Source organism: Penicillium psychrofluorescens (assembly GCF_964197705.1).
Source record: "Penicillium psychrofluorescens genome assembly, chromosome: 1".
Taxonomy (NCBI): domain Eukaryota; kingdom Fungi; phylum Ascomycota; class Eurotiomycetes; order Eurotiales; family Aspergillaceae; genus Penicillium; species Penicillium psychrofluorescens.
The window spans coordinates 3,953,907-3,978,355 of NC_133439.1; the positions used below are offsets into that span (position 1 = coordinate 3,953,907).

A 24,449-nucleotide genomic window follows, 5' to 3' on the forward strand; every position below is an offset into this window, starting at 1 on the left:
CTCTCTAGGACGTGGCCGCCGGGCCAGCGCCAAGGTCTTTCATAACAGGCTTGTAGCCTCGTCCGCCGCCTCGCTCAGAATCAAAGATATCTGGCAAGTTAAACAAATCCCAGAATTCTTCAAAAGCCAAAGTCTGAGATTCACCGACTGTGCCTCCCGCGGCTTCTCTCTTGGTGAAGCCGTTGCCCAAGAAAGCGAAACGATTGCGAGGACCTCTGCCCTCGCTCTGTCTGTATTCGATCTTCCAATCCTCCCACCTGTGGAGCTCGTTAGTCCTGAAAATTACCAACAAGGAAAAAGGATGAGAATCGACGAACCTGGGATTCTTGACTGCCTCCATCCAGTGATAGGTTGTACCGCCGTATATGGCGACGATTCTCCCGTCAATGGTGCCCTTCTTGTACCAGCTTCGGCATCCACTAGTCCAGACAGTGCGCTTCAAGAACTCTTGGCAGTGTTCATTGAAGTCGTGGGTTGCTTCTTCGCTAATTTCAATTGTTCGGATTGATTCGCATTGAATCTTGGTGATGGCCTTGTAGATGTAAATCGCCGTCAATTGCATAGCGAGGATCAAAGAGCCGTTCGAGATGGGAGAGTTGGGGCCAATGAAAGCTATTCAATGATTAGCAGGATTCCAATGGGGCTTCTGGGCGAGTTGGCTCACTGAAAAAGTTGGGGAAGTTGGGTGTTGTCAAGCCAAAGTATGCCTCCGGGATATCAGCGTACTGGTCCTGCAAATTGACACCTTTCCTTCCGACAATGGGGAATCGAGGCTTGAAATCGGTGTGGAAGCCTGTCGCACAAACAATGGCATCAAACTCGATTTCTTCCCCACTCTTGGTCATGATGCCTTTCTTGGTAACGTAACCAATATCGTCCCATTTCACATCGACATTGTCGCGGCACAAGGCCTCCAGATAACCTTGACCAGGCGTCTGTCTACGGCAGCCGACGGCGTAATCGGGCACAATCATATCATAGATCTTCTTGCCCTTTTCACTGTCACCGAGTCGCGCCTTCATCGTCTTCTTGTAAAGATCTTGAGCTTTTTGTTGCTGAGGCGAAGCCGTGTACGCTCTGTCAAAGTTGGCGTTTCGGCGGTCCGACACGTCACGACGATGTTTAAGGAGATATTCGGGATCTTCCCTGAATCTCTTCAACGTGGCCTCCGTAAAATTCAGGTGCTCGTCGGCCTCGGGGTCGTCGCTAGTGGGCTCGTTAATGCCAGGAGCCGGGGAAACCCACGTCTTCGATCTGATGAAGGTGGTGAGATGGCTAGAGATCGGAGCGAGCTTGGGCAAAATCTGGATTCCAGAGGAACCAATGCCAATCACCGCCGTCTTCTTGCCGGTGAAGTCATAACTCTCATCCCACGCCGCTGAGTGGAGCAGCTTGCCTTCGAAGTCATGCAGACCCTTGATATCGGGCCACTTCCAGTTGCTAGTTTCATTGCGTTAGCATGGTGCCTTCAAGCATGGATGAAGAGGCACTCACTTCAAGTTGCCGCCAGCATAAATGAACATGTCACACTCATCAACGAAGACCTTGTCACCGGTTTGCACCTTGACAAGCCATTTGGCCTTCTGCTCGTCCCAGACGGCGTTGACGATCTGGTGGTTATAGTTCATAAAGGGCTCGACGCCATACTTGGCACAAGTCTTCTTAATATACTCCAAGATCTGCGACGAGGTGGCATAGTAGTTTGGCCAATCCGGGTTTTGCTCAAAGCTATAGCTGTAGTTGTGGGCAGGAATGTCGCACTGGCAGCCGGGATACCTGTCAAGCTTTAGCGGTTTCTTTGCGACTCGATGACCAAGGTACCGACCTGTTCTCGAGCCATGTACCTCCCATGTCAGAGTTCTTCTCATAGATGACAAACTCGTTGGCGGGGTCTTGCATCTTCTCCTTTGCAATGATGCCCAGCATCAACCCAGCGTAACCGGCGCCCATACATACTGTCCTGAAAGGGCGACGAGTGTTCATAGGCTGCTCAGTGACAGTATAAGGGGCCACTGTCTCCTTCTGCACAGGCTTTACAGAGACAACTGGCTCCTTGGTTTTGATTTGTCCATTTTCGGTAAATGGGGTGGCCGGGGCGACCTGTGTTTCTACATTGCCCGGTGCCATAATGATTGATAATACTTGATAAAGCTTGATTCAAAGAGAAAGACTTGGGTGGTGTCCTAGCGTGAATTTAAATAAATCTCATTACGAGAGACAGTCAAGGCCGTCTTATATGCTTCTTTGACCACGCTTGGCAGAGGGACTTTGTACCCACCTCCCGAGCAGACGGTTCTGCCGAGTGGATCGTTCCGAGCGGCAGTAGTCGCCCGGACACAGGAATCCGGCCTCGGTCATTGATCGCCGGGTGTGGGGATCATCACCCAAAACGATGGTTTTGGGGTCCCCGCATAATCACAAAGGTTCAGACGGCCTAGAATGTCAATTTGATTGTTTCATTTGCTTGATCGCCAACCCACCTGGATAAAATTGGCCGGAATTGGACGAGATATCGGCACCGGATCCCGAGAGCGGGGGTGGAATGGACCAATGTCTCGCTGACGGGAGTAGTCAGACCTCGGATGCAAAACAACCTGTTCTAATGCCGTTCACTGTACAAATTCCACCAGGCAATCGATTCCCTCCGCTAGACGTTGTACCGTCAGCACATAGCCGTCGATCTCGTTACAGATGTCCACATGGCTTCAGAGGCCCCTTCGGACAACGGTCTCCCGTCACGCAACGCCAAACGCAAAGTGTCCAAGATAACGCCCATTTGCAGGACCTGTCTTAGGTGCCGTGGGAAAAAGGTGGGTGACCCTACTCGAATGAACCACCATCTGGCTCACCTAGCCGTGTTTAGGCAAAATGCGACGGAAAGAGACCTCTGTGTTCATTATGTGCCGTGTCAGGCCATGTGTGCAAGTATCCAGAAGACGCAAGGCTGGGAAGTCGGCCGTCCAAGGCCGAAGTCGACGCCTTGCGTAACGAGTTAAATCGAATTCGGCAGCTCCTGACCAACCCTGAGACTCCGTCAACACACGCTAGCGAAGAAGGACTGAGAGCTACCGATTCTCGGCTAGCGACAGCTTCCAACATGGCCGTGGCCGAATGGGAATCATCCCGGCGCACAGATCCAAGGCCTGACAGCTCCATCCTCAAGACCAACTTGGCCGACTATCACCTCGCTCATGCCCAGGGAGCCGCCTCAACTGAGGGAGAGGGAAGTTCGCATCCCATTGCGGACCCGGATAGTCTGGCTTCGAATGACACGCAGATTGCTTGTGCCATCGAAGAAGACGGAAGTATCTATGTACACGGCATCTCGAGTCACCTCTACCAACCTTCCGCGCAAAAGAGCCCTTCTCGCGAAAGATCTGGGTCGCGAAATCTCCACGGCCCTAAGTACCAAGCCGTCAAAGACCGGCTTTTTGCCAACGCGGCTTATCAGCGGCAACGTGAAGCCTCTTTGGTTTACGGCAGTGGCAGGTCCCTGGGACCTCGAATCGACTTTGATGGCCTGGCACCCGAGCTGGCATTGCACCTCCTAGAATTGCACTGGAACCGGCAGCATTACCTCTATCTCATGACTTATCGGCCTGCGTTCTTCGACAGTTTAGCCAACAACGGGCCGTATGCCCACAAATTGCTGCTCAATTCTATTTACTTTTCAAGTTGTTGTCTGGACAGTGACCGTTTCATCTTCAAGCCGGATATCAACGAGCCCCACAGGAGAGGCGAGCGGTTCTACTCAAGATGCAAGGCTTTGTTGATGGACGAGATCGACAAGCCCAGCTTGCCCACCATCGTTTCGCTGGTCGTGCTCGGGACCACTCTTGTCTCGACCGGCCAGCCAAATGCTGGATGGGTGTTGTGTGGCACCGCTTACCGAATGATTATTGACATGGGCCTGCACTTGAGCACTGCTCCTTGGCAGGACGACGGTGTTCCGGAAACAAACCTGACCCCCATTGAAATTGAAATGAGGGCTCGCATCTACTGGGCTTCTTTCATGATCGATAACTATCAGTCGCTGTATCTGGGACGCCCCTCTTACCTTCGCGCTGCAAACGCACGTATCTCGAGAGACTTCTATGACTACTATGAAGAGCTCGAGAACTGGACACCTTACCTTGATCCCGAGGAAGCCCCTTCAGGCATGAATACCCTATTGGGATCTTATAAGCCCCGACCGGTGTACGCTATCAGTTCCTTCAAGATATTCACCGCGCTGGGCGAGATCGCCTCGCGAATCACCAACTTCTATGCCATAGGCTGCGTCAAGCTTCCTGCCGAGCTCCATATAACAGAGAAGCAAGAGATTCGAGCCGAGCTTGATGTCTGGCTGGAAAACATCCCGCCTCATCTTCGCTTTGATCCTCTTGTTGATTCCCCTCCACCGCCCAACCAATTTGTCCCGCAGTACGTGTAAGCTATGCTGAGCGATGTTGTTTCTGACTGACCCTCTGTAGCGCCCTCTATCACACGCTTACTATATTGCTCGAACGGCCTTTCTTGTCGAGCGGCCATCTGTCATCCGCTTCTAATCCGGAGTCTCAGGCTTTGGGTCAGAAACGGTGCACAGAATCCGCCTTCAAGATCTGGCAATTGTTGGACGCCTATCAGAAAGCGTTCACGTTCCGACGAGCACCCTATCTCCTTTCTTACGCCACATACTGCGCGATCGTTGTCCTCTTGAACCAAAAAGAAACCCAAGGAGATGAGTACGAGGAATGCATCCGATTCTTCTGGTTCGCACTCCTCCGTATCCAGAAAGGCACACACTTTGGATTGCGAAAACCACTTCAGATCCTCCAAGGGCTTATGTATCGGGTCGGCAAAGTCATGCCCGACAGGGATCCGCGCGAGAACGAAGATGTTCCATCCCAACTAGATCACCGCGTGGCAAATGAAAGCTTCACGGTACCGATCAACTACGGCAACGTCGACCAGATGCAGCAAATATTTGATTACCCCATTGCCACGGAACTGGAGGCCTTCTTGCAGCAGAATGCCCAGCAGGGCAACTGGCCAACCGGGGATTGGCTGGATACGATGATCAACGAGTTTGGCCAAATTGATGATTCTTTGATTGGTCTAATGGATTCTCAACAACCAGTTATGAAAGGCTATCCTCATATGTGAAAGCGCTTCTCGCACCGTCAAGAGCCTCTGTCTATAGAGCCCAGGCTCGACCAGCCAGGATGGAAGTCGTTGGCTTAAATGAGGCCTCTAAGGTCCAGTAATCCGATGCTGAAGAGATGATTGTCAATAACTCGGGCTCGTGCATCGTTGGCGGGATGTCCTACCTTGGTTGTAGCCTAGGACTCGACCTTAAAAGCTCCAGGTGTCCCATTGGCAGACGGTGCTTCCTTCGCATCGCTCAAGATCCATTTGATTGACTCGTTGACCACCTCGTCCCACCTGCGAGTGGCAGATAGCTGTTCATATCTGTGGAAGCCATGGGGGACGCCCGGGAAAATATGGACATCAGTGGGCACGCTATGGCGAGGTGAGTGGATGTTTCGCTTTGAAAGGATAACAAACTAACCCGCAAGCTTGAAGCTGTTCCGCATACAGCAAAGCTTCGTCTCTCAAGGCATCCATGCCAGCAACCAGGAACGCCGATTTGGGCAACTTGGAGAGATCCATCTTTTGTGTTCCATACATGGAATAGGGCAACTCAGAATAATCTTTGGCGTCGAGCATGTTGAAAAAGAGGGCTCGTTGCGCCCTCGGCAATATTGGCGCGTCGGCGTTTTGATGTAAGGAACTGATTTCTTTGGAGGCCAACTGGTCGAACGGGAAGAGCTCCGTAGGGCACAGACTGGGAATGCACAGGACCTGTCCACGCAGCCGGCATTCGGCAGATGATCGATACTCTTTCAGCATCGTAGCCGCGGCCAGACTGCCTCCCGAAGAAACGCCACCCACGATCAGCTGGCCCTCCTGGGCACCCAGGTCCGCCAGATGTTGGTTGGCCCATTCAAAAGAATCCCAGGCATCATGATGTTGGGTCGGATACTTGAAGTGCGGAGTATGGCGATAACAGACATTCAGGACTGCGATGCGACAAGCCAGCGCTACCCTGCAGCAGCGTGCATCTTCAGAATCCAAGGTGCCGAAGAAGTATCCTCCGCCGTGAAAGAAGATATACAAGGGGAGGCGCTCCTCGGACGGAACATCCGCTGGTCGGTACAACCGAGCACGGACTGACTGGCCATCACGAGTAGGAACTTGAAAGTCTTTCTGTGATACTTTGGTGCGGAGGCCTCAATGAATCGAAGCGAAATTGATAATTTAGCATGCAGCGGTAGATACAGAGGGCGAAGAGGGGGTTGAGGTACTCACCTAACTTTTCCATGGACAACGCAGAGGCTTTCTCGCGGCCAGCATTGGCGGCCTTCTGATAGTCCTCGATGCTCTGGCCAGGGGCCGGACCCGCGGCTGGGACTACGGTGGTCTTGGTCAATTCCACCCATTCGGCGGAGGGACCTTGGTACTGAGAGTAGTCTGCCATGATGAGGACAAGGCTGGACGTCGGGTTCTGGACGGCGGTCTTAATAATCCGGGAACTTGAAGATTTGGGTTAAGGAGCAACCGCGGGGCTTAGCTGAGGGAAATAAGCCCCGGGTAATGTATGCTGTAACGGGTAATCGGATAGCCCATTTGTCCAGCGGGATTGGAGCGAATGGCCCTTTTGGGTTTGGGTCTGTCCTCGGGACCTCGCACCTGTCCGGAATCGCGTTGTCCTGCTCCCCGCTTAAAAATGCCGGGGTAATCTGAATCCACTTTCCAAGCCGGTAACTGATTCCCGGCTGCCAGTTTTCGCTTTAGCGCGTAGTGGACCTTCCCCAGACCGGGGACCCCACGATCTACTACTCCTCCACAGTGACCCAGCACCGCGCTGTAGATAAAACACATGGCATTCCCGTTCCTTTTTGTCTGTAACATGCAAGCTCTACGACCCTCAGCTGGTAGTGTCTCGCAGTTGGAAAGAAGAAAGGCCTGATCGTTTGACCTCTTCACAATGAAGCACCAATACCTTGGCGCTCGCGGCAAGAAACTGACATGGCTCTCCATCGTCACTGTCGTGCTGCCGGCTTACTTCTTGGCTGGGGTAGGCATGATCCGCCCTCGTGCCCGGCAGAGGTGTGGCTGACATGGACTCTGCAGTACAGCAATGCCGTTCCGGGAGGACTGTTGGATTTGGACTCCTGGGTAGAGACCTTTCCTCAGATTGATACTGTGCACAAAAAGGGCGCTGCCGAAGCCGAGGCTGCCCGTATCCAGGGTAAGAGCGGCCCCAAGGATGAACGACAGGCCCGACTTGCTAACTGACCACTAGGCACTGCTGTGGCCATCTACCTTGTCGGCTGCTTCTTGGGGGCGTTGGCCTGCCTGAAGCTGGGAGACAAGGTCGGTCGCATCAGGACCATGATCATTGGCAATATCGTCAACATGTGTGGCTCCATTATCATTGTCTCGAGTTTTTCGCTCGGCCAGCTGATTGCTGGGCGTGTGATCCTGGGGCTGGGGTTGGGTGCCGTGTAAATACTTGGCTACACCCTTGTCCTTGGTGGAATGTCTTACTGATGCTTGTTGTAGAGCATCCACCGTCCCGGCGTGGCAAGCTGAATGCTCACCCGCCAAAAACCGTGGCGCCTTGGTGACCCTCGAAGCCGCCTTTGCCACCATGGGTCTCGCCGCGTCTCAATTCATCGACCTGGGCTGCTTCTTCAGCAAAACCAGTCTTTCCTGGCGGTTACCCCTGGCGGTCCCTATCCTCTGCAACTTCACCATGCTCAGTGTTCTCCCATTCCTGCCCGAATCGCCTAGATGGCTCGTCAAGAAGGGTCGCATCGAAGAAGCTAGGGAAATCATGGCGGTCTTGGAGGACCAGAGCTTCGACTCTCCCCAGATCGCAAACGACATTACTGCCATGAAGAAATCCTTGGAGACTATGGGCGCCGGCAGTTTTGGTGGCCTTATCAGGGACAAGGGCAACAGGCTCAGGCTTCGGACTCTGTTGGCCATGTTTTCGACCTTCTCACAACAGATGAATGGCGCCGGCCTGATCGGTTTCTATACTGTCAGCATTTTCGCAGAGCTTGGTCTCGCGCCCATTGTCACTCGCGTCCTAGCTGGTTGCATCTTCGTCTTCCAGCTTCCATGCTGCTTCCTATGCAGCAAGCTCGTCGATCGCGTCGGCCGTCGCTTCCTCTTGCTCCTGGGTGCCGGAGGCATGGGTGCTGTGTTTGTGGTCCTGTCCGGCACCATGTCTCAGCTACCCGGCAACCAGGCCTGCACTGTCGTCGCGGCCGTTGCCCTCTTCTTCTACACCTTCTTCTTCGGTGTCTCGTACGGCATCAACTGGCTGTTCCCCGCAGAAGTGGCTCCCCTGGCCTACCGGACGCAGATCTACGCCTTGACGACCGCCACGCAATTCGGCATCAACTTTATGGTCGTCGAAGTCACGCCCTTGGGCATCAACAACCTGGGCTGGAAATTCTTTATCATTTGGGCTGCTGTGTGCTTGGGTCTCCTATTTCCAGGTAAGACAAATTCTCTCTTGTTTCCCCCTCCGCCTTCCCTTTCTGCTTTTCGCCATGATGCTAATAATGGCTGTACAGTCACCTACCTTTTCTTCCCTGAAACCACCGGACACACTCTGGAAGACATCGACCACATTTTCAGAACCGCCAATGGCGCTTTCGATCTGGTCAGTGTCTCCAAGGCTGTCAGGCGAGACGGATTGGTCCACCAGTCCGGTACCACCGACATCCACGCTCTTGAAGAGGGTTCCGACGCCGGTCTCTCCGCAACCAAAGACGGTGATACTGCCTATGAGATCGAAAACAATGCCAAGGAGTAGACAAAAAAGTGGCTATGTGAACACGGTTTGGGTTGGATGCGTATCGAGCTACATACCCCGTAGCAGGCAATGTCCGGTCTTGTCTAGTTGCTGTTAAAATTAAGCGATCCAACTTTCGACTGATTCTCTTTGCGAAATCTAGTTTTGGCAGCGTGTTCGCCCTGTTTCGCTAGGACATTTGTATCACGAGGTGCTTTGGTCGGGGCTATATATTGATTTCCCTAGCCTTCTGCTCTATGTGCATTCCTATTCTTTTGAATATTGCCCCTTGAAATATGTTCGCCTACAAACAACCGTTTAATGGTCAGAATGGGTTTTGGCCGCTAGTATCACTTGTTTGAGGTTCTCAGGGCCAAAGGGATACCCTCGCAAGTGATTATTAGCAAGGACCGTACAGGATGACGGAGGACTGAAGTCGCCCAGAAAGTCATCAGGTTACCCGGCAATAGGCAGCCCTCCCCACATGATTTCTGCATAAGATGTGCTGTTTCATGTATCCTGAAAACCACTAATCTCAACCCCAACCTTTTCCTCCACTCTCCAGAGCCTCATCTCAAGTAGATCGCGCGGTCTCTCATGCAATGGTATCTGGTTCACAGACAAAACGGCACTTCGACCTGAGTTTAGCCATTGCACTAGGGGCGAAACCAAAATGTACCATGTTAGATTGCAAGACTAATACTTATAGTATGGATTTGAAACAAGCCCAAATATTCAGTCCGCCCATACACAAGAACGCAAGAGGTAGGTACCGGACACTGATTGGATCTCTCACGACCCCGTATGTGACCACTACCAGGATTGCAAGAATCGATTTGAGGAACGCCTCGCAGATCATGACCACGGCATCTCGACTAAGGTCAATAAGTTCGAAATCTGTTGCAACAGGCCATGGGATAGCGCCCAGCCAGTGACTGAGGAAAAGTCGGAAAAGGCTGCGTCTGTATTGATCAATTTGATCCTTGCTGCAGAGTTGCAGAACCAAACAGTCTGTCACAGAGATGTCCCTACATGGCTCCCAGGGCACTTGATGAGGGAAGTTGGTCTCTGGTGGAGCAGTGCGGAGCTTGGAAATAATTCTCCAACGCCAGTCCGGACACTTGAGATATTCATCGGTTTGTGTGTGAGAGAACAATGAACCAAATTTCCCCGGATGTGAGCACCACGCTGTGTGAGTTCGGTCGTCGGGGTCGAGTAATTCGCGGTTGATGGCCGCCGACGGCGAATTATAGTGGAAAAACCGAACAAAGAACTTAGGGTCAAGAACTTTGAATGTAATCTGCTCATGCCTCTCGTCCTCTGTTGTGCACCCTTTGTCATTCTCTGAGGGTTTGTAACGATCTGAGTACAAAATACGTATCCTCTCGCAGTGGTCTCCCGCAGTTTCATATTTGACACTCGTGACGGTATCCTGGCGGCTGACCATGGAGGATAGGATAATGAAAAACCATGTCTCCATCAATCTGCAGAAAGACCAGAGATTTTAGCTCAGTTATCCCACATAGTACAAGAGATTCACGCACCTCTCAGATATTCTGGCGGGCTGTGCTATGGATGTTTTGATCTGCTCTCTTCTTGTCTGAATTTGAAGAGCTTCCCTAGGCTGCTTCAAATAAATTTTGAGGGCTTTTGAGAGAATTCGAAATCTCACACAGCTACGTGTTGGGATGTACCACCACTTCGCAAGAAAAAGTAGTCGAGAGACAAAACTCGCGCTTGCGACTTCGAGAGGCTCTGCGGTTGAAGCGACTCGAGCCACCATGATTGGAGCATTGCCCTTTCTCATATTCACCGAGAGAAAGACGTGACGGTCGGGTCTGGACAAAGGATCAGAACTGTCGATGATATAGTTGACCCCCGAGACAGGCGTGAAAGGAGAGACTTGTAAGTCCTTATCGAAAGTGCAGCGGAAGGTGTAAGGGCCATTGCTAGCCCCTGATTCTCGAATATTTCGCGCAAACCACAGTCTTCGCGTAATGTAGGATGTATCAAGCTGGATGATCATTGCACCCAGCTCTTTTTTGGAGTTATAGAGATAGAAGAAGGAAAGCGGGCTAAATGTCTGGCGATTAACTCTTGGTTGGCCAAGAAAATAACAATGTGCCCATTCGCTAGGGTATTCTCCCTAGTTCGTTGTTAGAGACAGGATATCATCATTGATCAGAGTGAGTTTGATAACGAACCACCGATAGGAGGAACTCATCGAGCTTTTCGCGCAAAGAGAGGGTCTCTCCGCCTCTGTAGAATTGGACGTGGGATCGAATGCCAAAGACCGTCTTGTTATACCAAGGGCGAGACTCGGTGGGCGAATCTACAGATAGCAATGGGCTATAACTAGCATGGAGGCCAACCGGAATTCCAATGTAGAGATAAGAATGAGTATAGTCATCCTTGAACCCACCACCCACGCGAAGGTGCCGCAGTGAACATGGGTACATTGTGGCTTTCCCATAAATGGCTCGCTCATTTGACCACTCGTCAGTCAATTTTGAAATCTCCTCGTCTTTGAAAATTGAGGCTTTTAGGTCATGGTTTTCGCTGGTAACAGCAGAGGGTGGGCAACGAGATTCTTGAGTCTTGGATATGTCGCTCAGTTGGTCTGCTCGCGTACACTTGCTCTTCGTCTCTTGATCCCAATTGAAATACTCGGCTTGCAACTGAAAAAATGCAGAGCCGAAAAAGAAGACCAGGATAATCGCACAACTTGTCCAGGAGAGTCCGGAATATTGTATGAGAATGACAAGGAAAAGATTCTCGGCCAGATTCAATGCAGCTCTACTTTCCAAGGCCTGGCGGAACGGCAGAAAGCCAAATAAGAAAAGAAGAACCCTCCAAGAGACCATTTTGAAGGTTAGACACAACACGACAATAAGTGATAAGATCAGAGTGACAACTCTCACTGAACTGAGAGTTCAGCACGATTCAATTTATGGAAAAGCCAAGAAATTGAAATAGTTTCACATGAAAGATAGAAACTAAAGAACAGATTTCTGGACTGTATTCCAATTTCCAACTAGATCCACACATCTTTATTGGACCTTGTCGGCCGGAAGAAGCTTTGCGCTCCATTTAACGGCCCCCAGGATGCTTCAGTCGGACCCGGGCTGTCGGGTTCTAACGATGGAGTCTAAAGGATTTTAGCAGATGCTAGCAAATTGCAAGGGCAGCTTAGCGTGAATCTAGCAGACAGTTTCCTGCATCTGCCATGCAACGTGGGCGCTAGCCTGAGCAGACAATCAGGGCCCCAGGGGCTATTTGTTAGATAGCACGTCATCCCATAGTTAGGGACCAAATAGTGTAACGGTTCTGCGACAGCGGGACGCAGAGAGCCTAGAACCGAGGTTGCGCGGGTTGTTAGCAAGCTAGCCCTTAATAGCTTTATTTTGAGCATGTCTAGACGCGGGCGCCGTCGGCGTCTATCATTACTGCGTTGTGTAGACTAAGGCGCGCGCACATGGCTACTAAGATAAGATCGTCTCAGGGATGGAACGGCCCCCAAACGCCTAAAACTACCCAAATGATACAGTGGGGCGGCAGAAGACTAAACCAGCGCAAGCATTCTTAGGGCGCTAGTGTATAATAAAGATAAATAATAATTAAGCTACACGCAATTACATACAAAATCACCTGTTATTTAATACACCATCCATTTGGATCAATCACTGCTTGCACGCAATGCGGTATTGTCATCGCGAGATTGATCATTACCTGTTCCCTAATATTTAATCATGCGATTTGGGCGTAGTCTATCATAATCAGATAATATTAGTAATATTTTTCAAAACAAGGCCTATCCTAATTGAGTATAATGACAGGTGGGTCTCCTAGCGGTGGTTTGTTCTTTCGCTCGGCATTGTAGGTGTGGAGCTTGCGGCATACCGAACTCCTTGAAGGATCAAGGGGATTTTGCCTCTTTCGGTGCCGGTACCGAAGGACTGAAGAAACAGAGACGACCCGCAGAGACTGGACAAAATATGAATTACAACTCGGCGGATCAATACACTTCAATCCTACAACATCGGATGCGGTACTTCGTATCCTGCACTCCTGCTCCTGGGCGGGTTGGTAAGCGCCCTCTGCCGTGCCCGAGCCACTTTGTCCTTTGACGTTGGTCGACATCTTTATTCCTAGAGCCATACAGAGGAGCTGGATGCTCTTGACGGAGCTAACGCTGAGATGCCGAGGTGTGGGCCTGCGACTGGAGTAGTCATTGGGGCAATATGCGTGTCCGAACCACCGGCTGTTCAATTTGCAACGGTGGCGATAACGGGTGGGGGAGGGATTGGGTTTGGAATGCAAGTCGAACACGTTCCTTCGCCTCATCACTATGTCTATCCTGTGACCATGGAGCGAACTTTGTCGGCTGTCGAGCAGGAGATTGCCGAACCAATCTGGTGGAAGGACCTACTCACCTGCGTAATTTATTATTGTTTATCCTTTGACTATGGAGTATTAGATCGTATGGAATAGTACTATTTCGTACACAGGGCAAAGACGAGGATTCCTGCCGAACGGACAGCTGCTGAATTTGGACGGCCCCAAACATGAAAAATCAGGGTGTGCAGGAATAAATTGTTTCAAGCCCTATAAGTAAGGACGCAGACGTTGGTATGTTCCCCCCGGTAGCTGTTCTTCTACATTTACACAACTCATGTCAACTATGGAGAAGCCAAAGACATTTCAAAGCGATGTTGTCATCATTGGAGCCGGCCTATCAGGCATTAATATGGCGTGTCAGCTCCAGCGACAGCTCAACGTCAGCGACTTTATGATTTATGACCGAGCGTCAGAGCTGGGCGGAGCCTGGGCAGCGAACAAATGTAATGCCTCATCAGTGAATCGCTTTGATAACTGCTAATAATTGTCAGACCCAGGATGCGGAGTTGACATTCCCGGGGTTCTATACTCACTATCGTGGTTCCCCAATCCCGAATTCACCAGCCTTTTTCCATCCCAATCGGAGATCCTAGCCTACACTCAGCGTATCGCTGCTGCATATCGTGTGCCTGAACGCACAAGACTTGAAACCGAATGGAGAGGTGCCAAATGGATGGAAGCCTCTAGCACCTGGCATGTATACCTCAACGATTTGAAGACCGGGAAGGACTTTGTCCATGAAGCAAAGGTGCTAGTTTCTGCCGTTGGGGGCTATACAAACCCTAAATATCCCGTGTTGCCTGGAATTGAAAAATTTGAAGGTCCCGTGGTTCATACAGCTAGGTGGGACAGGGACTACGACTTGCGAGGCCGCAACGTGGCCGTAGTGGGCAACGGATGTCAGTCTCATATCCCACACCATTATTTGACCATCACTAAACAGTCTTCTAGGTTCCGGATCTCAAGTAGTTCCGGCCGCTATGGATAAGGTCAATAGTTTGACGCAGTTTATTCGAGTAGGTTGCACCTTCCCTTATGTCAAACTGATGTGTCCCTGACCCAGTTACATGAATACAGAGCCCACAACACTACGTACCTATGGCCGTCGGGAATTACCAATTTGGAAAGACATACCGTGCTGTTTTCTATTACATGCCACTTGTCTTGATGCTCCTGAGATGGGTCGTCTTTTGGATTCTTGATTCGTCCCTGGGTCAGTTCTATAACGATTCACAAGGTCAAAAAGCAAGGGAGGACAGGCTTGCCTACAGCCAGAAGTACATTGAAGATAATGCGCCAGGTATGAATTGCAGGAAGAAGAATAATATCTTCGTGCTTCTCTAATCTTATTTATGTAGAGAAATACTGGCCTTTGCTTACCCCAAAGCATGATCTCGGATGTCGAGTAAGTTTTTTCCCTTGGTGATGTTGATATGAGGTAGAAACTAATGTTCGATCAGCGACGGATCCTCGACAATCAATATATTCGCTCTCTTCATAACCCTAAAATGAACCTTGTCAAAGACACGATAGCCAGTATTGGTCCGAATAGCTTGACCACGGCCTCAGGCCAGGAACACAAAGTGGAATTTATAGTGAGTTGAGCTCAAAGTGGCATTCATGTCACTTATGCTGATTAGAGAACTAGATTTTAGCAACAGGGTTTCAGTTCACACAGTGGAAAGCCGATACAGTGATTGGGAAAACCGGAAAAAGTCTGCAACAGCATTGGGACGCCATGGGTGGTATTGGCGCTTACAAGACAATCGCAACCAACGAGTTCCCAAACATGTTCTACTTGCTGGGCCCCAATTCGGGCAGTGGCCACACATCTGTTCTATTTTCAATTGAATGGTAGGCATCTATTTGGGGTTTCCTTCCTACAGCGACGAATTTAGGCTAACTCTGAATTCAGCGCGGCCAACCTGGTCATTGAAATTGCACGTCCTATTCTCAAGCGACAGGCACTGGTTGTAGAGGTGGCCAGCGAAGCAGAGATTGAGTGGTGCGACAACATCCAGTCTGCTCTCAGTAAGACCGTCTTGACTCAGAGCTGCTCAAACGTAAGTTTCTGCCCGACTTCGGATACTGGACCCATGCAATAAGCGTTGACAATGTTTTTTCTAGCAATACACGGATCCGAAAAGCGGCTGGAATTTCTTTTCATACCCTTTTAGTTCAATTCGCTTCTGGTTGGGAACTCAGTTTCCGGAAATGGGGCACTGGATGTATCGTTGATTTTTGGTTGATATTTCCATTATCGTGCATAGAATGTGGAGTATATAGAGAGGATTTTATCAAGACAACCCAGCATATGTATCTGTCTTTTCAGACTATAATCGCTATCGTCATTACCTTCAATGAAATGACATTCGATTTCGGAGACCAGAATGAAAAATAGAAGCAATTGAAATATTTCCTTTAGTTGCCTTTTTGCAGCTAATGTAATGCAGTGATAGAGAAGGAAGTTTTCATTATTAAGATACGTTTTTAGAACACTATAATGGCGATGGACTTCGTACCTAAGTAAGACTCATAGGAGAGTAAAAGTAGACATCTAAAATAACCATACTAAAATTAAGGAAGGCCACGACCGTAGGAAAGGAAAACTGAGTCGAAAATCTCCATGGCAAACATATATATTAGAATGACTTGATCGAATCGGTGTGTTCGACTTGCTGGGAAAATGGCGCGTCTGGAATTTCGCTTCTCATTTCTTAGTCAACGTTTGCTCGATTCAGCCAAAACTTGCAGATATTAAATTGTTTAGTATTCCTACTACCTCCTGAAGTTAAGTACATGAAGCCTGTATGTAAAAACCTCACTTCCATCGGCTGACCCACCAAATCTTTAGTGACCAGCCAAAACACTGGACTCGACGTACTTCCAATATGTCTCCTTTGAAGATGATCGGAAGTACCGGCCCCACTTGATCATGATGAAGAAAGTAGCCGTGAACCCCAGACCGATAAAGGCTGCAGCTATAAACGTGTTCTGAAGACCTGTATTCGCAATCCATGGTGTAATACCATATCCAATTGCAAAGCTCATGGTGTTTCTGATCAAGATCACCGTCACCATACCCTCGCCGCTGAGGTCCTTATATGAGTCGACGGCATAGTTAATGGCTGTCGTCGCCCCGATAGCATTCGTAGATCCGAGCATACCCATGCCAAACAGCAAGCCAACCCACTGTACATGGTGATATGCGCCCACGCCCCAAAGGATCAAGGCAGATGGCACCAGAATGAGAGATACATTGAAAAGCCAAAGCTTGTGTTCAGGCTCCCGGATACCCTTGTTGCGTCGGGCGAACCAGAGCCCGATTTTATCTCCAAACCAGCCGGTGTAAGAAGCTCCGATGAAGGCGCCGATCAAAGGAGCAAAGTAGGATAATCCTACCATAGACGCGCGGAAGTTATAAGGCGGACTCCCGAGGATCGAAGAGGCAGTAGCATTCATGATGTTGAACATGACGAGAGTCAGACCATATTGGAAGCCGGAGAACACAAACACGGGAAATCGCAGCAGGAGAATCGGTCGACACATCATGAGGAAGATGTTTTTGGGGCGGTTGGGTTGACGATCTATCAAAGCCAGCTTCTGCCAATATGTCTTTCTAGTATAAATCTGACCGAGGGAGGGAGCCTCAGAATCCGAGTGCAGCTCCTTGTTCTTTGAGTCGTTATCTAAATCAATCTGTGAGGTTGAAACCGCGTCAGTGCTCGCGCCTGCTGCCGTGTCTAGTTCTGTGCCGCGGCCATAAAAGTTTGTCTCTTCCATAAAAAAGAAACAAATTATGAACCCGATACCGGGGATGATAGCGGACCAATAAAGGACCCATTGCCAACCCTGACCATCATTGATAAAACCTGCAATGATTGGAGCAATGAAATTACTACCAAATAAGAAGAGTGAATATGCCCCCATATACGTGCCTCTCTCGTGGCTAAAGTATATGTCTGCAATGGAGATCTCACAGAGCGCCTCGATGGGGGCCGCGAAGAGTCCCTGGATGATTTTGTTGGCCAGCCATTGACTGCTCGTCGTAGTGTATGGAGCCCATAATAGAATTCCCTATCGCCCGAAATGTCAGCCTGTGAAGTCTCATATGTGAGCAGAAGCCAGCCAAACTTACCACTGTGGCCAGAAGCGAGACTAGGTAAACAATTCGTTTTCCGTATACAAGGGCTATGGGTTGCCATATAAGCAGACCCCATCCTAGCAAGAGAAACATCTGTAACTGCAGTCAGCACCTGGCAGAGTAGATTACAAAATAAGAAGTGGCATGAAAGATGAGAACGGCTGCAAAGGGCTGCGTACGTAGCCTGTTCCGGAGTTCAATGTTCCCACGGGAAGGCCTGTGTCTTCGGAGATGGGTACAATCACAGAGTAGATTGTTGCGGTAGAGATCCCAACTGTCATGACATATCTTGAGACTTTTCAGCAATGGAACAGAAATAATCGACTAAGGTATATTTACGTGAAATTGCAGAAAGTGCTCAAGGCTTTCCTTCCAGGCGACCAATTCAGAGGGTCGTCAGGATTTTTCGAAGGAACGGGTACGAGAATAATATCTTGGTGACCCTTGGAGTGCATTGCATGCGAGGTCCCATCGACATCGACTAAGTGTACGGTACCAGGAACGGCATCTCTGTCAGTGCGAGAGCTGACACCCATTTTGGCGAGAAAATGGATATTGTAAGAATCGTGCGGTGTTGAAATGTTTTCAAACTTGCCCAGATCCTCAACCTCTATATAGCTTCAAGTTGTAGTATCTTAACCTCGGCAGATATGCCCCAGCCTTCCTCGAAGTCAAAGACCCTCCTAGACCGGGGAGATGATTTGAGAGCAGGAACCTGCGATTTCAGGAAAGTTTCGGGTCCTACCAAAACGTCAAGTTACTTAACTGGTATCTTGATCCGAGAAATGCTCTAGAAGGCGTAGATAGAGCGCATGCTGGCGATTGGTAGATTGCCGCTTACTGTGACAAACAGGTCACTTAACGCCCCACTTAGGGTGGGACGAGAATCCAGACGGCGTGCGGTGGCCTACATTCTACCACGGACTGATTTAACTAATCCGACGATATCAGATCGTCAGTACCGGTATAACGTCATTGTCGTCAATAGTTCTAACATTGAATGCTCCTCTTTACTTCGGACCAATTTACGGAATGTGATTTAAGGTGACGACAACTGACTGAGGACAACGATAGAACGGGCGAATCGCGAATCGTACATTCCGTACATCCCCCCCACAAACCCCTATCATTCCCCCACTGGCGGACCCCACGGCAAAACGGCAAAACAACGCCCCCAAAGCGTTTTGATGAGTTGAGCGACTGGCTTATCTATCTTACGGTCTTAAGAAATACTGTACTTTATCTTGAAATTACATACTCAACCTATCATCAATCATTTCATCCAACTTTCTTTCGGATCAGTTTACGGCATATAGCTAATCAAGTGCCGGAACTCTGTCGGGTTTCCCTCCATCCATTCAACCTCCTTCCATTCAGCCGTCCTGTCGAATTACTCTCGATTCTCCTGGTCCATTCCCCTTCGGTAGATTAGCTAGCTGACGAAGTGTCGGAGAGAAATATGCATAGCAATACTAAGAGCGAATGAGCTCAATGGATGACACTAAAAATGATGAGAAGGATCCTATTCTATAGCTAGAAACATGAAATTCTCTACCACTTAATTTACGGCGCTGATGTGGCCGGAGGGGCTCCTAGTGGAGCTGAACAATACCTCGGGAAGAATTCCGGTTGACGATAGCCTCTAGAACTAATGAAGGGAGATCATCCTATTAATATGTCCGATATCCCTCCGCTCGCCACTCTCGTAGCTTGACATCATTTCCTAGCCTTCACATATCAAGATATCCTATTCTAACCTATTATTCATACACCATGGCTGTTAAGTCTTGGGAGATCGAAGCTCACAAGTGCAAGGAGATCCTCGCCAACTCGATTCCAAAACAATATGTGGCTGCAGAAAGTGCCCTTCCAGGTGGAGAAGAGCTCCATGTCGCAGACATCTGTCGCAAGGCCGGGCTATTGTCAGAGAATGAGTTGGCCATAACTGAATCGACGGCAACCGACCTCGTCGCAAAGATGGGCAAAGGTGCCCTCAGCGCGGAAGAAGTTGTTATTGCTTTTTTGAAGAGAGCAACTATTGGTCAACAACTTGTAAGTCAAGTCCTGGCCAAGCAATGAACAATTTGTGACGGAAATCAACTAATTCTTCAAATTCCAGCTGAACTTTGCTACCGAATTCATGGCCGATGAGGCCATCGCTCGCGCGAAAGAGCTTGACGCATACTACAAGAAGACAGGAAAGTTGGTGGGGCCTTTGGTGAGTAATTTGGATCATCGGGACATGAGGTAAATGTTTTAACGCGGCTTCAAGCATGGTGTTCCCATTAGTGTTAAGGAGCATATTGGGCTGGAGGGGCGCATCTGCCACACTGGATACGTTTCATGGTGAGCAATTCTCAGCGAAAACTATCAACCTTATCTCTGACAGTTGCGTTCTAGGATTAAGAACATTGCCCCAGAAGATGCTCTGCTGGTCCAGCTTCTCAAGAAAGCCGGGGCCGTCTTCCATGTTCGAACAAACCAGCCTCAGTCCCTCATGGTATGTTAAAAGTCTGCTTGTCTGTTTCCTGCTAACGTACGAACGAACGTATTTAGCACCTCGACTGCAACAACAACATCACTGGAATGACTGTCAACCCCTTCAACCGAAAGCTCTCTCCGGGTGGCTCATCTGGAGGAGAGGGTGCTTCCATGGGATTCAAGTGTGCGCCTCTGGGAATTGGGACTGATATCGGTGGCTCAATCCGTGCTCCGGCTGCATTCAACGGAGCATATGGCTTCCGTCCTACTGCGTTGAGGAATCCATACGATGGAATTATTCTTGCGGGCGAGGGCCAAGAATCTATCCGCTGTGTTGTTGGCCCTCTAGCAAGTTCAAGTGTGGAGGACCTGGATCTTTTCATGTCAGCAGTCATTGACCAAGAGCCGTGGGATATCGAGACAAGTTTGGTGGCAATGCCATGGAAACGTGTGCAAGGTTCCAAGGACTTTACAGTCGCAATCCTGTGGGACGATGGAATCGTACACCCCCATCCTCCCATTACCCGTGGGTTACAATATGCCAAAGAAAAGCTCCAAGCTGCCGGGATCAAGGTCGTGGACTGGGAGCCATTGGACCACGCCCACGGCTGGGACATTGTCGTAAGTACTAACCCTGCCCCTTTTTCCTTCCCTACAAGTCCACTCATCGCGAAGCAGTCAACGCTTTACTTCCCCGACGGTGCTGCCTGCCAACGCAAGATCGTCGCCGACTCCGGCGAGCCCCTGCTCCCCCTCACCGAGTGGGCCTTTAATTACTCACGCCCAGAGGCCCTGACAATTCATGAATATTGGGAGTACAACGTGAAGCGCGAGAAATACCGGGCCGACTATCATGCTTTGATGAAAGCGCGTGGTGTTGACTTTATAATCAGTCCCACGTTCGTGGGCGTCGCTCCTGAGCTCGGTACCTCCCAATACTGGAACTATACCGCCATCTGGAACATCCTGGATCAGCCCACTGCCGTCTTTCCAACAGGACTATTCCAAGACCCCAAGATTGATAAGGCGGAACTCAGCTATGTTCCTAGAAATCCAGACGATGAGAGAGAGTTTGCCAAGTATGTGCCGGAGAAGTTTGAGGGTGCGCCGATCAGTCTGCAGTTTACTGGAAAGCACTTCAAGGATGAGGAGACATTGGCTGCTGCAAAGATTGTCTCAGATATCATCCAGGCTTGAGCTCCACGAAGCCGGACTTCTGAATTGGTGGAACTAGTCATGTAGTATAAGCGTCTCTGTGAATATAAGAAGTTCTAACGCGAACGTCAAAGACCTCACTTCTGTAATGGACCACGTAGTAAGAATCAGGGTGTCTCAAATCTCAATAAATCGACATTTACTATGGCCTTTCGCTTGCAAAGTGCTTGAAAAGGCATTTCAAACTGTCCCCTTCAAACCATGCCTTGTGCTCCATCCACCCTTGCACAATAAGGTTTCTGCCCACCTTCACAACCTCCTCTATTTGCTGCTGACTGCCCCATCCAGGCACTCTACTTCCCCAGCACACCAGGTGAACCCCGACGTGGATTGCAGTCCGAAATGCCATCCTGTCGCTAAGAGGCCCGTACCCTTCCAAAAATCCTTCAATAACCCACATTCCACAATTTACCTCTTTGAAGAGCTTCGTTTCGTATAATTCAGCAATCATCTGGCCCAGATCTAATGCTCGGCTCCCAATTTGCGCCAGTTCCCAGTCAACGATGAACAACGTTGTTTTGGATTGGTCAACAAGCGGTGCGGTCGGGATGAGAACGCTGGCAATAATCACGTTAGCATCACCGACTCTCAAGGTTAGAAAGGAGTCGACCTTCATGAGAACCTACTTTCCAGTCCAGAAATCGCCGTGGATAAGTCCGTATTCATCATCTCGATCTTCTTTCTTCAGCTCTGCTGCCGCAAACTTGTGAACTTCCTCGAGAACACCTCGACTCTCTTCCAGGATGCCTGGGAAGTTTGCAATAGTGTCCAACAGCATAGAATAGTTGACGTAGAACTTTATGTCTTTCATCGTCCTGTTCTGATTAAGCAATTCCCTAGTCTCCCTCTGTTCCTGCTTGGTTCCCCATTCGTGGAATGATCGTAGCCAGGATCCCAGGGAGTAACCAAGTGAACGCGCTGAGGATTCTGATACGTCCTGCGCTAGCTCCGAGAGGAGAAAGTTTTTCAGATCGAGTGAATTGGGGAGATCCTCCATGATTTGTGTGTTTGTTTCTTGATCAAAATGCAAGATCCGTGGTGTTTTGACAGTGATGTTCTCCTGAGAGGAGGACAGCAGACCACCATCGAGTGCTTGTAGGATGGCGTTTTCAAAATGCTGGATTGGGTTTAGCATAATCATAGTCTTCTACTATCTCGAATTTGCACTGAACTAACACAACGCTTCGCGTCAAGCTTGAAATCCCGATTGGAAGCCACATAGTCCTTGGTATGCTTGATGATGATGGAATCTGGTGACGCCGAGGAGGGTGTGCCTCGGTAGACAAAATTGGCGGTGCCGCCAGACAAGCGGCTGAGGGACGAGCAAGTAAACGAGGTTTTCGACAGCTCTTGCGCGATTTGATCGTGGATTTCGTCCTTTTCTGCGGTGTTTGTGGCCATTTTTGAGTTGGGGCGATAGGATCCGTGGAAGATTCGAAGAAAAAGGACGTTTGCCTGCGCATTTCCCCCCACATTAGTAGTGTGGGGTGCACACTAAGCAAAGCCACAGGAATCGGTAGTAATAACTGCTAATTCAGTGACTAGTCCGATTGCAAATTGGTTAGCATCATAGACTCGATTTTTTTACCCCATGTCAAGCTTCCATGCAAGCACTGAACATTTGTAGTCAGGGCGACGTCGGGAGCCTCAGACACCGTCTGCCCACCCAGGCTGCGCAAAAAATTAGGGTTTCAGGCCACTACGGAGAGCTGAGCAAGACCCAAGTTTCACAATAAACTATATTTTATTGGTCCGATTTTTACTTGAAAGGCTGTGATCAGTACCCGTCGTCCTCTGACTCACGTGTAGCGGAGTTACATCCATCCGTTGTCTCTTAAAGTATTGGAGGCGAGGATAGCCTGATTCTCTCTTGAGTTTGGAATTTTGATCTTCAAATTCATATTATTTTGGACTGCCGGTCTCCTTTGGCCGCTATGGCTAAACACAGTCGCAAAAAATCACCGAATAATTACGAGTCTGGAGTTTTTATGCTACCGTTCACTAGCGATCCACGTCAACAGTTGCACTACCGCTCAAAACCGAAGAATGCACAAATGGCCAGACTCAAGCATCAACCGCTCCGCCCAGAAATGGAGATACAGGCAGCTGAGCCTAAAGACACCAGTTTTATCGGCGCGTGAGGACATCTCCATTGGTCATCGATGAGCTTGTGTAACAAAAATGCTTCCTTGCCAGGTTCTTCGCCCTACCAACCGAAATCAGAACCCACATCTGGCGCCTCCTATTGGTCCAGCCACGCAAATTCAATGTGTACCATCTGAATCATTGCACAGAAAACAACGTGCTCTACCCAGGACCAGGTCCTGATCAAATGCCAAGTTGGAATGGTTGGCTGTGTGCAAACTGCCAAAACTATCCATGGGGTCACTTGAGCGCAAAGCTAGCAACTATCTACGAGTCACCATTGCGGAGCAAATGGGCACGACCATCGCTGAATTCATTCTTATGTGATACATGCCACTGGGATGTGGTGGGACGCAAAATGGACCGCTTAGACCCATCTCTGAAACTTCTTCCCTGTATTTGCAATCGACGCGAGAATCTAGACCTGTTGCTGGTCAACAAGCGGATCCACGACGAGGCGGCGTATGTCTTCTGGAATGAGAACTGTTTTTGCTTCGAACATCTCAGCCAGCTGACAGGCTTGGCGGAAATTATTCGGCCGCATATCAAGTCGTGGATCCGGTACATGACGATCATGCCGTATACTGAAGATGAGCACGAACCCGATCGCCTGTCATGGATGCCTCCAGCATTATCTTGGAGATGTCTGCCAGAATTCACTGGGCTTGTCGATATCGAGATCGACATTGGTCTCTTGTCAAATTTTAAGTGTGTTTTGGGTTTGCGGAACTTGCATGTTCAGAGGTCGGTTTCTTTTGTGCGTCAGTTTTCAGACGACGACGATGTGCAGGAAGGGGAGGAAGAAGATCCTGGAACGTATCCTGGATGCCCTCCATGGTATATTTGGCCTGAGAGAGCACGACGACGGATTGTCCACGCGCCATTGACGGAGGCTCTGAAGGAAAGTATGCGCCGGAGGCCGTTGAAGACGAAGGTGCTCAAAATGGCTTTCGCTGCAAGTGGGTTGATGAAACGTGATACGTTAGTCTAGCAATAGAAGAAAAATCTTGAAAATCGAGAGGCGTGTAGGAACCGACAGAAGCTACTCGCAAGTAAGATGTTGAGGAAGTGGAGAGAGTTTCGATTTTCAATCGCCCGTGATTGGTCTTCATCAGGCTCGGGATTTCGATCAGCCAAAGAAAAAATCCGCTCGCCTGGACATTATGAGCTTGTTTCGGAAGCTGGACAACACCATTGCAATTATATTATTTG

General features: G+C 49.6%; 9 protein-coding genes across 9 annotated transcripts; 5 read left to right on the top strand and 4 right to left on the bottom strand.

The window, feature by feature from the left end:
- Positions 1 to 4: 4 nt before the first annotated feature.
- On the bottom strand, positions 5 to 2,127 carry PFLUO_LOCUS1466 (uncharacterized protein; the record flags this gene model as incomplete). The annotated part of the gene is made up of 5 exons (XM_073778508.1): positions 5 to 257; positions 318 to 612; positions 665 to 1,440; positions 1,495 to 1,776; positions 1,826 to 2,127. 5 exons carry the CDS (start codon positions 2,125 to 2,127, stop codon positions 5 to 7), a joined length of 1,908 nt encoding a protein of 635 aa, XP_073635556.1.
- A 572-nt stretch (positions 2,128 to 2,699) lies between these two features.
- On the top strand, positions 2,700 to 5,145 carry PFLUO_LOCUS1467 (uncharacterized protein; the record flags this gene model as incomplete). Its single annotated transcript, XM_073778509.1, has 3 exons — positions 2,700 to 2,810; positions 2,864 to 4,428; positions 4,473 to 5,145. 3 exons carry the CDS (start codon positions 2,700 to 2,702, stop codon positions 5,143 to 5,145), a joined length of 2,349 nt encoding a protein of 782 aa, XP_073635557.1.
- Positions 5,146 to 5,321: 176 nt separating this feature from the next.
- On the bottom strand, positions 5,322 to 6,520 carry PFLUO_LOCUS1468 (uncharacterized protein; the record flags this gene model as incomplete). Its single annotated transcript, XM_073778510.1, has 3 exons — positions 5,322 to 5,502; positions 5,552 to 6,272; positions 6,352 to 6,520. 3 exons carry the CDS (start codon positions 6,518 to 6,520, stop codon positions 5,322 to 5,324), a joined length of 1,071 nt encoding a protein of 356 aa, XP_073635558.1.
- A 510-nt stretch (positions 6,521 to 7,030) lies between these two features.
- On the top strand, positions 7,031 to 8,875 carry PFLUO_LOCUS1469 (uncharacterized protein; the record flags this gene model as incomplete). The annotated part of the gene is made up of 5 exons (XM_073778512.1): positions 7,031 to 7,120; positions 7,177 to 7,294; positions 7,349 to 7,550; positions 7,609 to 8,555; positions 8,634 to 8,875. 5 exons carry the CDS (start codon positions 7,031 to 7,033, stop codon positions 8,873 to 8,875), a joined length of 1,599 nt encoding a protein of 532 aa, XP_073635559.1.
- Positions 8,876 to 14,232: 5,357 nt separating this feature from the next.
- On the top strand, positions 14,233 to 15,490 carry PFLUO_LOCUS1470 (uncharacterized protein; the record flags this gene model as incomplete). Its single annotated transcript, XM_073778513.1, has 7 exons — positions 14,233 to 14,241; positions 14,330 to 14,552; positions 14,611 to 14,657; positions 14,713 to 14,847; positions 14,901 to 15,106; positions 15,168 to 15,315; positions 15,380 to 15,490. The coding sequence occupies 7 exons, from the start codon at positions 14,233 to 14,235 to the stop codon at positions 15,488 to 15,490; spliced, it is 879 nt and encodes a 292-aa protein (XP_073635560.1).
- A 612-nt stretch (positions 15,491 to 16,102) lies between these two features.
- PFLUO_LOCUS1471 (uncharacterized protein) lies at positions 16,103 to 17,035 on the bottom strand (the record flags this gene model as incomplete). The annotated part of the gene is made up of 1 exon (XM_073778514.1): positions 16,103 to 17,035. One exon carries the CDS (start codon positions 17,033 to 17,035, stop codon positions 16,103 to 16,105), a length of 933 nt encoding a protein of 310 aa, XP_073635561.1.
- A 2,134-nt stretch (positions 17,036 to 19,169) lies between these two features.
- On the top strand, positions 19,170 to 21,074 carry PFLUO_LOCUS1472 (uncharacterized protein; the record flags this gene model as incomplete). Its single annotated transcript, XM_073778515.1, has 6 exons — positions 19,170 to 19,448; positions 19,516 to 19,614; positions 19,669 to 19,742; positions 19,797 to 19,896; positions 19,953 to 20,498; positions 20,556 to 21,074. The coding sequence occupies 6 exons, from the start codon at positions 19,170 to 19,172 to the stop codon at positions 21,072 to 21,074; spliced, it is 1,617 nt and encodes a 538-aa protein (XP_073635562.1).
- Positions 21,075 to 21,714: 640 nt separating this feature from the next.
- On the bottom strand, positions 21,715 to 22,493 carry PFLUO_LOCUS1473 (uncharacterized protein; the record flags this gene model as incomplete). The annotated part of the gene is made up of 2 exons (XM_073778516.1): positions 21,715 to 22,209; positions 22,269 to 22,493. 2 exons carry the CDS (start codon positions 22,491 to 22,493, stop codon positions 21,715 to 21,717), a joined length of 720 nt encoding a protein of 239 aa, XP_073635563.1.
- Positions 22,494 to 23,595: 1,102 nt separating this feature from the next.
- PFLUO_LOCUS1474 (uncharacterized protein) lies at positions 23,596 to 24,228 on the top strand (the record flags this gene model as incomplete). Its single annotated transcript, XM_073778517.1, has 1 exon — positions 23,596 to 24,228. One exon carries the CDS (start codon positions 23,596 to 23,598, stop codon positions 24,226 to 24,228), a length of 633 nt encoding a protein of 210 aa, XP_073635564.1.
- Between the last annotated feature and the right edge of the window lie 221 nt (positions 24,229 to 24,449).